General features: G+C 40.4%; 1 protein-coding gene across 1 annotated transcript; it reads right to left on the reverse strand.

Moving 5' to 3' along the window:
- Window positions 1–466: 466 nt before the first annotated feature.
- Window positions 467–10,728, reverse strand: LOC121520452 (NACHT, LRR and PYD domains-containing protein 3-like). The gene is made up of 11 exons (XM_041803913.1): window positions 10,690–10,728; window positions 8,032–8,173; window positions 7,812–7,922; window positions 5,364–5,442; window positions 5,101–5,272; window positions 3,165–4,965; window positions 2,891–3,064; window positions 2,624–2,797; window positions 1,867–2,037; window positions 1,709–1,755; window positions 467–1,226 (listed from the first exon to the last, which is right to left on the reverse strand). Exons 2-11 carry the CDS (start codon window positions 8,106–8,108, stop codon window positions 694–696), a joined length of 3,339 nt encoding a protein of 1,112 aa, XP_041659847.1. The 5' UTR covers window positions 8,109–8,173; window positions 10,690–10,728; the 3' UTR covers window positions 467–693.
- Between the last annotated feature and the right edge of the window lie 4,018 nt (window positions 10,729–14,746).

Below are 14,746 nucleotides of genomic sequence, written 5' to 3' on the forward strand. Positions count from 1 at the left end.
CTCCCTGTGGAAGTATTTTGGGCACGTACAGCTAGAAGATGGATGGATGGATAGATATGTGACACTGTTCCAGGTTAAAGTAATCAAAAAGATGAAATCCGAATTCCTTAAAAGTTTAAGACAGATCAGCTTCATGGAGTAAACAGAGTCAGATGATCTGTCAGTCAGGAGCCAAAACGCGCGCTAAAGTGCCCTAGAGAGCCAAAACATGTACTGCAGTGCCCTTGAGAGCCAAAACGCGCACCAAGGTGCCCTCTTGGGAGCCAAAATGCGTGTTAAAGTGCCCTCTTGGGTGGCAAACACGTGCTAAAGTGCCCTCCTGGTTGGCAAAACACACTAAACTGCCCTCTTGGGTGAAGAAAACACACTAAACTCTAGAAGACCATTAGGACCAAGAAATACTATGAAACATTACTATTGCAATGACTTTCATGTTGGGCCCTTTTTTGATCTATATTGAGCCCGACCCCCTAGGGATTTATTTATTTATTTCTGTGTGTTCTTCACAGTCCAACATTGAATCTACACACTTCTTGTGGATGCTGATCCTAACTACAAACATTTGTATAACATATAAACATGCCCTTGAAAACACGCGAAACTTAGTGAACTCTTCTGTGGCGAGAACGCGCTGTACATGCCCTTTTTTTTCTTTTCGCCCCTGCCCTTGAAAAAGTCTGTGCACGCCACTGCTCAGACTGACACACCACACAGAGACACTGAAGAATCAGGATACCAGAGCCTAAACCCAGGATAAAGAGGTTCACTGAATGTGGTGTTGAAGGTGTGGAGGTGGATCAGTGTGTCAGAGGAGACTCTGTAGAAGGACAGAGAGCCAGCAGGACAGTCCACATACACTGCTACTCTACCAGAGCCTGATGAAGAGGAGATGTCTGTTACTCTGTCATTGTAACGGACAGAGTAACCATCATCAGAGCAGATCAGACTCCAGGACTGATCATTATATCCAAACACACATTCATTAATGTCTCCTTTCTTTCTGAATCCTCTGTAACTCACTGATACATAAACAGATCCTTTCCACTCGACCTCCCAGTAACAGCGACCAGTCAGACCAGTTCGACACAGCAGCTGAGACCAGTCAAATCTGTCTGGATGATCAGGATATGATTGATCCTCCCACACATTTGTCACCTTCCTGTTGTTGTCAGACAGTTTGAGGTATTTGCTCACTGTGTTTGTGTCCACTTCCAGCTCACAGGCGTCTGATGAAGAGAATGAGACACAACACAGTTGACGGTTACCGTCTGTTGACTCATATACAACTTTACTGAGAGTCAATCAAACTTAGATTTACTATTCAGCGCTGAAATGTAATCATTTATTTTAGGTTGGGTAATATACCAAGTTTTTAAAACATATGCACATATTTACAGATGAGATACATATAGGATGTTCATATCAATAGTTTATGTTGAAGTTTATTTTTTCTAATTTGGAAGAATAAAATTCAGTAAAAAATAATACAAGAACAAAATTAAGACATAGTTTACAGTCAGAACCACTTACAGTAATATGATTATTGATCACAAGATGATCTGTCAAATATTTAGGCTGAATGGAGAATGATCATTTTGTTGGTTTTATGATTTTTAAGAATCAGTGGTAACACTTTATAATAACTACATAATTTTAGCATTAATGAAGCATCAGTAAATACAACTGTTAAATAAATAAACAAACTCACACTTCCTCAGACCAGGCGTCAGCCTGTGCAGTCCACCATGGTCCAACCTGGAGAAGAAATTAGATCAGAATCTACTCCATACATCTTCATTTAAATCCAGCATCAGTAAGGAACCAGAGTTCATCAGTCAGAAACAGAGACAGTCTGTCTGTCTGTACCTCAGTGTCTCCAGTCTGCAGTCTGGATCCTTCAGTCGAGAAGACAGAAGATTCTCTCCTCGTTCTCCTGGATGATTGTAGCTCAGGTCCAGATCTGTCAGGTGGGAGGAGGAGCTCAGAGCTGAGGCCAGAGGCGCACAACCTTCTTCTGAGATCAGACAGCCTGACAGACTACAGAGGACAGAGGTAACACTTTAATTGAAAAACTTGAGTTGTTACCTTTTAAACCAGATCAGTCATACTGCTGTACATCACATTTATTATAACCAGATACTAATCAATTTTAACTCTGAAGACGAGTAAAGGTAAGATGATCAACACTCTAGTTTGGCATCAGCAGCTTAGTCTAAGTCTTTTTCATTTATACAGTATGTGTCATGTTAGGTCTGTGAGACTAGTCTCCAGAATTAATTTCATAAGACAAATCAAGTTTGAGTCAAGATGAACAGTCAAAGATTACTTCAGAGCAGCCGCTGTATCTAAGTTGTATCTGCAAGTCCAGAAAAGAAAAAGCACTGGTGATAAGCGTGTGACACAAAAACCTTGAAGAGTGTGAACCTCTTTTACCATTTTAAACAAAAGTTTAAAATAACACAGAAAAAACAGAATGTAAAAAGCTGGAGCCTGAGCTCAGAGCATCACAGTTCTACCAGTACATTACAGAATAACTCAGACTTTGTATAATCTAAAGACCATGAAATTAGCTATAAAGAAAAACTTTTCCTAGGAGAAACATTTTAATGAGCGGAACACGAACCTGAGAGTTTCCAGTCTACAGTCTGAACTCTTAAGTCCATCAGACAGAAGCTTCAATCCTGGATCATGCAGGTTGTTGTTACTCAGGTCCAGGTCTCTCAGACTAGAGGACTGGGAGCTGAGGACTGAGGACAGAGCTTCACAGCTTCTCTCTGACAGGTTACAGAGACTCAACCTGAAAAGACCTTTTAATTAGTCAATACTTAATCATGATAAATATTAAAGTAAAGTTTAGTTTGTTAACTTCTTGAAGTAGTGAACTGTTCACCTAAGAGTTTCCAATTTATTGTGTGGGCTCCTCAGTCCACTAATAAGAAGATCAATTCCTGAATCCTGCAGGTTGTTGTTACTCAGGTCCAGGTCTCTCAGACTAGAGGACTGGGAGCTGAGGACTGAGGACAGAGCTTCACAGCTTCTCTCTGACAGGTTACAGCCACTCAACCTGGAGAACAGGATATCAATGAAAGCTATATCACACAAACAGCTGTTAAATCCTGAATTAAGATTAAAGAGATTTACATGATCATTGTGTCTACACATACAGAGCTTTGTTGGAGGCTTTGACCACTGGCAGCAGCCTCAGAAGAGCCTCCTCTGAAGCAGAGTATTTCTTCAGGTCAAACATGTCCAGATCTTCTTCTGATGACAGTAAGAAGAAGACCAGAGCTGACCACTGAGCAGGAGATAGTTTATCTGTGGAGAGATGTCCTGATCTCAGGGACTGTTGGATCTCCTCCACTAGAGCACCATCATTCAGTTCATTCAGACAGTGGAACAGGTTGATGCTTTTCTCTGCAGACAGATCCTCATTTATCTTCTTCTTTATGTATTGGACTGCTTTATGATTTGTCGGTGAGCCACTTGTTTTCTGAGTCAGAAGACTTCTTAAGTGTTTTTGATTGGTTTCTAGAGAGAGACCAAGAAGAAAACGCAGGAGCAAGTCCAGGTGTCCGTTTGGACTCTCTAAAGCCTGGTCTACTGCACTCTGGAGGAGGAGAAGATTGTCACTCTCCTTAAATGTTTTAGACACTTGAGATGTTGTTTGTTCCTCTTCTATCAGATTAACTCCAGAGTTGAAGAAAGTCTGATGGACATGAAGAGCAGCCAGAAACTCCTGAACACTCAGATGGATGAAGCAGAACACCTGGTCCTGGTACAGTCCTCTCTCCTCTCTGAAGATCTGTGTGAACACTCCTGAGTACACTGAGGCTGCTCTGATATCGATGCCACACTCTGTCAGGTCTGCTTCATAGAAGATCAGGTTTCCTTTCTGCAGCTGCTCAAAAGCCAGTTTTCCCAGGGACTCAATCACCTCCCTGCTCTCTGGACTCCACTGTGAATCAATTTCGGATCCTCCATCATACTTGATGCTCTTCACTTTGGTCTGAACCACCAGGAAGTGGATGTACATCTCAGTCAGGGTCTTGGGCAGCTCTCCTCCCTCTCTGGTCTTCAGCAGATCCTCCAGGACCGTAGAAGTGATCCAGCAGAAGACTGGGATGTGGCACATGATGTGGAGGCTTTGGGATGTCTTGATGTGGGAGATGATTCTGCTGGCCTGTTCCTCATCTCTGAATCTCTTTCTGAAGTACTCCTCCTTCTGAGTGTCGGTGAACCCTCTGACCTCTGTCACCATGTCAACACACCCAGGAGGGATCTGATTGGCTGCTGCAGGTCGTGTCGTTATCCAGAGGCGAGCAGAGGGAAGCAGTTTCCCCCTGATGAGGTTTGTCAGCAGCACATCCACTGAGGTGGACTGACTAACATCAGTCAGGATCTCATTGTTGTGGAAGTCCAGAGGAAGTCGGCACTCATCCAGACCGTCAAAGATGAAGACCACCTGGAACTCTTCAAACCTGCAGAGTCCTGCTTCCTTGGTTTCAATAAAGAAGTCACGAACAAGTTCAACCAAGCTCAACTTTTTCTCTTTCAGCACATTCAGCTCTCTGAAAGTGAAAAGAAATGTGAACTGGATGTCCTGGTTGGCTTTGCCTTCAGCCCAGTCCAGAGTGAACTTCTGTGTTAAGACTGTTTTCCCAATGCCAGCCACGCCCTTCGTCATCACTGTTCTGATCGGTTCATCTCTTCCAGGTGGGCCTTTAAAGATGTCTTCCTGTCTGATGGTAGTTTCTGCTCTGTCTGCTTTCCTTGATGTTGTTTCGATCTGTCTGACCTCGTGTTCCTCACTGACCTCTCCAGTCCCTTCCTCTGTGATGTAGAGCTCTGTGTAGATCTGATTCAGAGGGGTTGGGTTTCCTGCTTTAGCGATCCCCTCAAACACACACTGGAGCCTATCCTTTAGGTTAGACTTCAGTTTCTGTTGGCACACTGAAGCAGCAGCCACTGAATAAACAAATAACAACTGAGATGAGTGACGAGATCCTGATATAGATGTTTGTGTAATTAAACTATCTCAGGTTGGTGTTGTAAAATTCCTGGTCTTTGTTCAATCATGTTTAATCTGTTAAATATTCTTACTGCTCTGCAGACAGTCAGCCAGCTCCTCCTGCTTCATTCCTCTCAGGAAATGGGGAGTTTTCTTTAGAAATGCCTCTTTGTAGCTTCCCATCTCATCTTCATCTTTACTTTGACTCTCAAAGCATTCTGGGTAATCTGGACTCAGAACTCTCTGCATTCTGTTCAGCTCATTCTTCACAAAGGAGACAACGATTATGTTCTATAAAACAGAAGAACTGTTGTTCATGTTATGGTAGGTGAGTAAAAAAAGTGTGTTAGCACACCATAAATGTGGAGTCCAGGTCTGCTGGATTCTGCTGGGCCGACTGATCGCTATGAACCTCTGAGCTCTTCAGTTGATCTCTGTAAAGAAAATTACTTTAAGAACTGGTTAAAATGCAGCCTACTAAATTTATGGTGCTGTATAACAAATGTAAGCATTTGTGTGAGTGGCTGAAAAGCATAATATCATCAGCAGGCCACATAAACAACAACAGATTCACCACAGTAAAACACACCAGTGCAGTGTTAGGTGTCTGAAACTTTTTGTATCCATCCCCTGACTTGTACTTTTCAGTAACCTTTTCTCTTAGTTGCTTGGATTGTTTGTTGTCTTCATATTGTAACAGTAGCCAGGAATAATGATTAACCAGTGTCTAGATCTTCTGCAGATGCACACCAGCGCAGGAATTAGCGCTGTTGCCTCACAGCAAGAAGGTCCCTGGTTCACTCCCTGGTCAGGGCCTTTCTGTGTGGAGTTAGCATGTTCTCTTGCATGTGTAGGTTCTCTCCAGCTTCCTCCCACCACCAGAAAACATGCTCGTTAGGTTAATTGGTGACTCTAAATTGGCCGCAGGTGTGAATGTAAGCATGCCTGGTTGTCTGTCTCTATATGTCAGCCCTGTGATTGACCAGGGTGCACCCTGCCTCTCGCCCAATGACAGCTTGGAAAGGTGTTTATACTACAGTGTTTGAGACACATTCACAACTCAGGTGATCCTCATTTCACTAACTGCGAGGCTACTTGCACCAATTGGCTGGACCTCTGTTGAATTAGGTCAGTCACTTTAAAGGGGGTGAATATTTATGCAGTCACTTACGCTGCGTTCCATTAACCTTGGAAGTCAGAGGTCGGAGCTGGGAATGACATCACACCTGAGTTGACGGCGTTCCAGTAAACAAGTCTGAAAACCTGTTGTTGTTACTGTTGTGACGTTTAGCCGTTGTTAGCTGTTGTTAGCTATACCAGTTGAAAACAATGCATAACATGGTATTTTCCACATACAAACACCATAGTACTATGTCCACAGATAGACGTTGGACAGTACTACATATACAACTTGTTTAATTTCACAATAACAAAACAGAAGTGCTAATAAATAATATATTACGAGAGCTTTCACTACTATTGATGCACAACGCTGCCATCTTGCATTATGACGTTGTGGTCAAGTTGGGGTTGGTAAGGACTGTCTGACTTTCCGAGTCCGAAATCCAACTTCAGGGGGCGTTCCAGATGGAATTCCCGACTGGGAACTCTGAAATTCTGACTTCCCAGTACAAATGGAACGCAGCATTATTCTATATTACAGATTTTTATTTAATTGATAGTACTTTGTAGAATTCTGTTGATCCATGATTGATTTATAAAATCAATGAAAGGTTAAAACATCCAAGGGGTGAATACATTTTATAGGCGCTGCATCACTAAAGGTCTTAACACACTGGGTCCGTTATATTTCGGTTTTTTGGAATGCGTAATCCGAAAAAAACATCACACACTCGGACCTTGTATACTGGGTCAATGGGTTTTTATTTGCCTTCACTGCGAAAATTTGTAGACTGTCGGAAATAGTTTCGTACTGCGAGCCTATGTCTCTGTCACTCCTTTAAAATCCATCCTGACAGAGAGATTCATACAGCACACGCTCATGCGTCATACCGCTGAGCCAAGTTGGGGGGATGGAGAGCAACTTTTTAATTCAGCCTCTGTTATGACCTGTGAGTAGGCTACAAACGTCTGCCTTTATCTGTTATATTTCCATATCTGATATCCACATAATACACCGGCAAACTATGGGGAGAGGGACAGAGAGGGAGGGGTTGGGCGGGAGTAAGTGAGCAAGAGAGAAATAAGCAACAGGCACTGATCTGAATCATCAATCACCCATCTATCTGTTATGTTTCCATTGTTGATATCCACATAATAAATGAGCAAACTCTGGTGTTTGAAGTGAGGTTTGGTGCGAGAGAGTGAGAGAGAGGAGGGGTCTGCCCAGGTTGAGCAAGTGAGGAGGAAGCAGTGGGCACTGTTTTGAATCATCAGTCATCCATTTAAATGACTTGGACTGATGCGAAATTTCGCATAAAATCGAACCTGTTCCGAAAAAAAAATATGGCGGACGAAAATTTCGGCTTCAGTGTGCAAACATGATTATAACAACATGAGCTTGATTTTACTTTTTAACGTGTGAAAAAGTCGGATGAAATAATCAGACCCAGTGTGCAAAGGCCTTGGCTGGCATCCATCACAGTACCAGACTTGAAGTCTTTTAAATGACTGAACACAAACTGAGGTATGTTTTATAAAGTTCAGAATAAACAATGAATTCTATTGCCAACTGCTGAATCAAAAAACTCATAAGTCTGACATCACACGATGAAGCCTCGGCCAAGACATAAGACTACAAGCAACAAGGTCAGAGATTAAAAATTTAGTTTTCTGTTCATACCTTCTGTCAGCAGAATGTCCAACTTTAAAGTTAACACCAAGGCCTTTGGACCGGTCACTCTTCATGGACACACAGCTGGGTCCAGGAGAGTCTGGTCTCTGCTTCTTCATCCTGATAAAAACAAGAGTAGGAGATGTGACAATGATGATGATGATGATGATGTTAGTGCTGAGAAGTGACATCAAGAAGAGTCATGAACACTCCGAGAACTTCGTCTCACCTCAGAGCTTCATCTTCTCCACATAGAGAGGTTGCAGAGGGAGGGACTCCCTCCTCTGTGTCCTCACATTGAGCCATAGTAGTGCGCCCCCTGCTGGGGAGCTGCACGCCGTCACTACAACAGCAACACTAATGGAGTTCAGCTGTGGAGGAAACAGAGAGAAGACGCTGCTGATTCTTCATCATCACTGTCAGTCACAAAGACTTGATTAATCATCTTAATTATGTTTAAGTTGTACAAAAAGAACCACTTCAAAATGTGTTTAAAAAAAAAGAAGTTCACATTTTTACAGTGGAAACATCCAGTGAATAAACAACAGTGCCTCTGCTCCACATCAAAGTTCACATTCAAAACTGTTACTAGAACTTTTTCAAGAGTGCTAGAAAAAGTCTTCAGCTCTACCACTGGATCCCCCCACCATACCTCTTCACTAGTTTCAAAGATACAGGCTTTAGACCATGTTGTCATGTGGTGCTGAGTCCCCTTCTTCTGTAGTGGTTGTACTTTCTTCTTTTTTACTGTCACCTGTTGCTTCATTTTTTAACTAAAACTAAGACTATAAATGTTTTTCTTGTTTGTTTTCTTTACTAATTTGAGCAAAAGAACAGGATCTTTGCTATTAAAACTCTGACTAAAAGCAAGTTTAGATTTCATCAAGAAAACTGAACTAAAAATTATAGTTCTGGACTGTTTATCATTTAAAAATCTATGATGACTCCCCACTGTGGAAATAATCTCAGGGTGTTTCTGCCATGTGACAGAGTAGGAGCTGTCAGGTAGAATAAATCTGTAGCTCAAGGCCCGGGGACCAAATCCGGCCCGTGGTACAGTTATATCGGACCCGTGGATCATATCATATTTCTATTTTAACTGGCCCACCGGTAGAGTAAAAATTGATCGGATAAAAAATCTGGAATGTGGGGAAAAAATTAATTTCTGTTTTCATTTCATACTTTCAATATTGCATTTAAGAATTACAACTTAAACCTATGATTTTGAATTTCAATTTCATATCTTAACCTTTTCAATTCATAATTTAACTTTTATCACATAGTTTGACCTTTTGGATTTACTGTTTTAAATTGTGAGTTAGATTTTGACCTTTTTAACTCAATATTTTAATTTTAATTGCATGTTTTGACCCTCCAATTCCTTACTTTGACTTTTAATCTCATATTTTTACCTGTTAGACTCAAAATATATGATTTGTACTCAAATTTTGACCTTTTAAACTCATGATTTCTTCTTTTTATCCTATATATTTACTCACAGAAACATTATTTTGACTTTTAATAATGTGTTTTTACCTTTTGAACTCATGTATTTAGTTTTTTAATCTCAGAGTTTGAGCTCTTAAACTTATCATTTTGACTTTTTTAAGTTTCAAAAGTTTTTTTGCCCAAAGTTTATCACTGGTGAAAAATGACTTGATAGTCTGTGGTTAAATCTTGACCCTGATAGGCCCTCAGGTTAGACCTAAATTCAGAATCCGGCCCCTGCTGGGATTGAGTTTGACACTCCTGCTGTAGCTCTTCTAAGTATGTGTCAGTGGAGAGTGAATGTGTATGAATATGATAAGTTAATAATATTCAACAGAGCAGCCTTAACCACCAGTGTGTGAATATGTATGAATGGGTGAGTTGAACCTGAGGTGTACAAAGAGCTTTGAGTTTTCAGATGACCTGTCAGCTCCCTGTCAGTCCAGAATCTCATATTAAACATCAGGAAATGGTCATCTACCATCTACCATCTGCTGTTACAGTAGACGGTTTTACATGACTCTCAGATGTACTGGACTTGTTGGACTGGTTTTATATAATACAAAACTGGTTGTTGGTACTGTCTGTGTTTTTACTGCTCATTCTGAAACGTGGGCATTATCACTGTTGTTTAACTTATATAATTATCTCATTCTTTTTTTAAATTCAATTGAATTCCAACATCTTAATTTAAACTTCTCTGCTGCTGTTTTGCTGAAACATTAATTTTCTCAGTTGAATAAATCTTTATCTTATCAGTGGAGACCTTAGTGAAGGACTTTGAGATCATAAAACAATAAAAACAAAATTCAAACTCAGCCAACAAGTCATTGATTAACCAGGACAACAAGCAGAAGACTGATCAATAAAGCTATTTCAGCTTCATATGAATTTATTGACGAGATGCCTTGGAAACATTAGATTTTTTTTATTTATCTCGAACAAATAATAAATAAATAAATAAAAACAACAATTTTGCTCACTGAAATCATATCATCTCGCCAGTCTGTTCATCATACACAAAGAACCCCAGCAATGTTTGAGAGCATAAGGAAGCTTATCTGGTTCTGCCCCTACCTTCCAAACTTCATTTTAAGAGGTTTTGGTACCAATGATCACATTATGAAGAAAATCCCATCAAATGTCAGGTTTAATTCAACACTGATTGTTTAGTTTGACTTTAAATGTTCGGATGCAGAAGTTGAATTGATGAGCTCAATGAAAACCTCTGAATTGTTCCAAGCAGACGGTCTGAAAGTGTCCTGTTAGCATGGTTAGCATAGCCTACTTCCTACTGCAGTCAGAGCAGCTAATAAACCCGGTGGCTAACTGTCAGCTTACAGCTCTTTCACCCTCAAATCAAACTGAGTCTTTAAAAACAGTGGAAAGTGTCTCTTACCTTCAACAAAGTGAACAGGTCTGAGTCGCACCGGGACAGAGTCAAAGTACAAAAATCCTGACACCAGGAAATAAAGTCTGTATATATAAACATGACAACAGGAATCAAAGGTCACATCCTGGTTATTTTTTTATTGGAGTAGTAACATTTGACTTTGATAAAAAGAGCTGTGTTATAACTGACAGCACGCTGAGACGCTCACACAGCCTCCACAGCAATGATGCTGTTTAGACTGATGATGGATGGAGTAGAGATGAAGTGATACTGCAGAAAACATGCAAAACAGCACCAAGACAAGCTAACTATGAATACAGCAGGCCTAAGCATTAGCATCAACACCTTTGGTTATTGTGAGGAACAGAAAGAGACTGAAGTATCAGGCAGGGAAAATTCAGGCCTGAACTCTGTTGGAGTACAGTATGAAGCTAACATTAGTGTAACAGAAAATTGTACTGGATAAAAATATTGTCTTTTAATTTTGGGGGGTATTTAGTATGTTTTGTTGGTTTACTGAGGGTTAATTTCACCACATTCTTCTGTTTTATCCATGTATTTTTTAGTCTTTATTTTGAGGTACTGTATTAGTGGCATTACGAGGCCCCCTGTTGGCAGTAAGTGGTATATTGCATCACTTCCACCCTCTGGTCAGTCTGTTTAGAGCTCGACTGTAAGAGGTATGTTTCCACTGTAGCTCGTTCATAAAGTGCAAATATAAAACAAATATAAAGATCAAGCTTAGCATCTGTTTTGGAGTAGCTTCTCAGAGACAGTAATGCATTACACATTATAGTGACTTTGTTCAAAAAGAATGCATTATATGACTGACTTAGTTACTGCTCTACTTTTACTCGCTAACATCACATTGTATGCTCTGTCTCTTAGCTGACAAGTAAAAATATAATGTTAAACCTTGTTCACATCAGCACAAATCCTTATTTTAACAAGGAGAGACATGATCAAAGATCTCTCTTTCATGCTTCTTAACACTGAAAAGGCCACAGCTACATGTTGAAAATGTTAGCAGTTAACATTTTCTTGACAAATCAGAAGCAGTGTTCATTTCTCTGAGCTCCTAAAGATGTAAAAATTTATGGTGGAAAGTCCACACTAAACTTTATGTTGAGCTGTAACTTAAGGTGTGCCATCAGTTGGTCTTAACTAGCAGAAGTTTACACCCAAAACAAATCAAAATAAAGCTGCAGATGTGACATTGTCCAAAAATTTAACCAATCAATGAAAAGTATTTTGTTAACCCAGTTTTTGTTCCAGTGATTCCTTTTGTGTCGTATTGAAAGACTCATGCCTTGGTGATTATTAAAGCATACAGCAGAGCCTTTTGATAAGTTTGGAATGAAGACCAGTTACTGAAAAAGGATCCCAGTGAAAGGCCAGAGAGATATTGCATGATGTATGCCTAGTAATATTTCGAACTTAAACAAATTGTCTTGATGCAAGAATGTGTTCAGTGTCATTGCATCTGTAAATGGCTTGTTCTTTTTGCCTTAAATCCTTGTCTTCTGCTAGTAATGCTGATTTAGCTCTCTCTTGTTCCTTTAGAGTCTGAAAAATGATGCGTCATCTCATGAAGTTGCCCCAAAAGCTGCTGCTTAGATCTGGCTCAAAGCCGACACAATTCAGCCCAGATCTGGCTCAAAGCTGGCATAATTCATCCCAGATCCAGAAAAGATGGCATAATTTATCCCGGATTCAGAAAGCTGGCATAATTCATCCCAGATCCAGAAAAGATGGCATAATTTATCCCAGATCCAGAAAAGATGGCATAATTTATCCCAGATCCAGAGAAGATGGCATAATTTATCCCAGATCCAGAGAAGATGGCATAATTTATCCCAGATCCAGAAAAGATGGCATAATTCATCCCAGATCTGGCTCAAAGCCAGTTTTGTACCAGATTTAGGGCAAAAATGAACTTGGTCTCCATTTATCTATACTTCTTCTGGTCCTAAACTGTTACAGAGCTGTTATATGACTCCACAACAGACTAGGCCCATTGTGCAAAAGACACCGGAGTGGATCTGTTTCCTAATTAGGACCAAAAATTGGAGTATATCCAACCCATGTCTGGTCCAGCCACATTTTGCTATCTGGGTAGGCTCACCTGGCAAACTAATGACCACACCTGTCTGAGATTGGTGTCAATGATGTAAAACAACAGGAGAAGCATCACAATTGAAAACTTTAAATGATCAAATTAATATTGAATGTTTAATTGGAATCATATTAGCATAATAATTTGTATTTAAAGTTCTTGAAATACTTACTTTTAATAAGGTAAAAAACATTATCACATATTAAAAAAAGTGATTTTATTTCAGTTTTGCTTTTGTAGGTGTGTACACTTTCCATGTCAGATGATACAACCAGTGTCCAACAACTACATTTTATTCTACAATTAAATTCTTTATTTTATTTTGGCGATGTAAGTATCCACTTTCTGGCCAGAATACAAGTAAATCTATGAGTTAAAGTATTTACCTGTTTAATTTCAAAGTAGTTGCAATGTCAGGTGGTGCAACCTCAAATAAATGAGGGATGTCATTGATCCATGTACGGTGTTCCTACAGAGAGGGGTCATAATGAACACCTCAGCAAGATGGACAGCAGGAAAACCATTTTGAGAGGACCCAGTGATAACAGATCACATTGCAATTAGCTCTGGTTCAGATCGTTCATTATAACTGTCCACTAATAACACACATGAAGGCCTTAAACCACACTCTCACTGCTGAAAATAGACCCTAAGCCTCAGGCCCCATCTTCCATCAGGAAACTGTCCACATTTAAAAGTCATTGGCTCACCGAAGGACCAGTCACTCTTCATGGACACACAGCTGGGTCCAGGAGAGTCTGGTTTCTGCTTCTTCATCCTAAAACACAAACAACATTATTAGTTACTGTAAGCTGTTGGTTATTAAAGCAGTGGCTGACACAGTACATAAGTAATCTTCTGACACTGGAAACCTGCAGCGTGTGGAAGGACAGATGGACTCATTGAAGCATCAGGAAACCCAAGGAGGAAACGTCATGTCGTCTGTGAGGAAACTGAAGCTTGGGCATCATTGGACCTTCCAACAGGACAATGATCCCAAACATACCTCAGATTCTACCAAGGCTTGGTTTCAGAAGAAATCCTGGAAGATTCTACCGGTGGGATTTGAAGAAGGCGGTTGCAGGATGCAGACCAAAGCATGTTGTTTTAAGTACCAGTGATGCTTGACATGAAGTGTCAAATAATTTGGAGACTGGAGAAGTCATTAGAAGTTGCATTTGTATTCGAACAAAGTAAATCTACTTGGAGCGTTCATTAGTCACGTTTACATGGACACTTTTATTCCAATCTGATTGAAATCAACCCGATTAAATGTTTTGGGTCAAGCATTTACATTGTGTGTGATCTATCCGATCGGGTGTTTATTTGTGCCTGTTTTTAATCGGAATAGCTGCCACTGCATCAAGGGTCACCACTAGCAACCATAAATCATGTGACACACAGGTCACATGATTTATGGTTGCTATTGGTTTCCAGTGGTATATAGTTTAGCTGCTCCGTTATTTCTCTATCCCACATTGAGGCCGACATCCCCTGAGTCTTGGCTTCTCCACTACCGGCGTTTGAGTTTAGTGCCCCGTTTCTGCTGGCGAGAATGGCTCCCGACAATACGTCACCACGCAGTTACATCAAGAAAAAGAGCATGCATAGAAATAACGTGTCAGATCAATCGGGTGAAGGTGTTTACATGGAAGAATTTTCCCTCTGATCGGGTCGTGAAAAGGTGTAGACCACCCCTCTGCAACCGATTAGATTTTTAATTGGATGGGGCTTGATCGGGTTGATTTAGGTGTTTACATGCAGCATTTCTAATCAGGTTGAGGGTTTCACCCGATTAGAAGTGTCCATGTAAACACAGCTTATGTGTTGAGCTGTTCCAATTGCTTTTGTTTGATTTGTTCATTGCAAACAGCTGAGAGTCTGCACATTTTCACGATAAACCTGATTTGCAATGGGGATTTAATCATTTTGTTTGCAACTGTAAAT

Source organism: Cheilinus undulatus, linkage group 2 (genome assembly GCF_018320785.1).
Source record: "Cheilinus undulatus linkage group 2, ASM1832078v1, whole genome shotgun sequence".
In the NCBI taxonomy this organism is placed as follows: domain Eukaryota; kingdom Metazoa; phylum Chordata; class Actinopteri; order Labriformes; family Labridae; genus Cheilinus; species Cheilinus undulatus.

Coding starts and splice junctions, on each gene's coding strand:
- LOC121520452 (XM_041803913.1), bottom strand. CDS start 8,108: ATGGCTCAATGTGAGGACACAGAGGAGGGAGTCCCTCCCTCTGCAACC. Junction 5,443..7,811: donor GGACATTCTGCTGACAGAAG/GTATGAACAGAA, acceptor TTTTCTTTACAG/AGATCAACTGAAGAGCTCAG. Junction 1,227..1,708: donor GACGCCTGGTCTGAGGAAGT/GTGAGTTTGTTT, acceptor TCTCTTCATCAG/ACGCCTGTGAGCTGGAAGTG.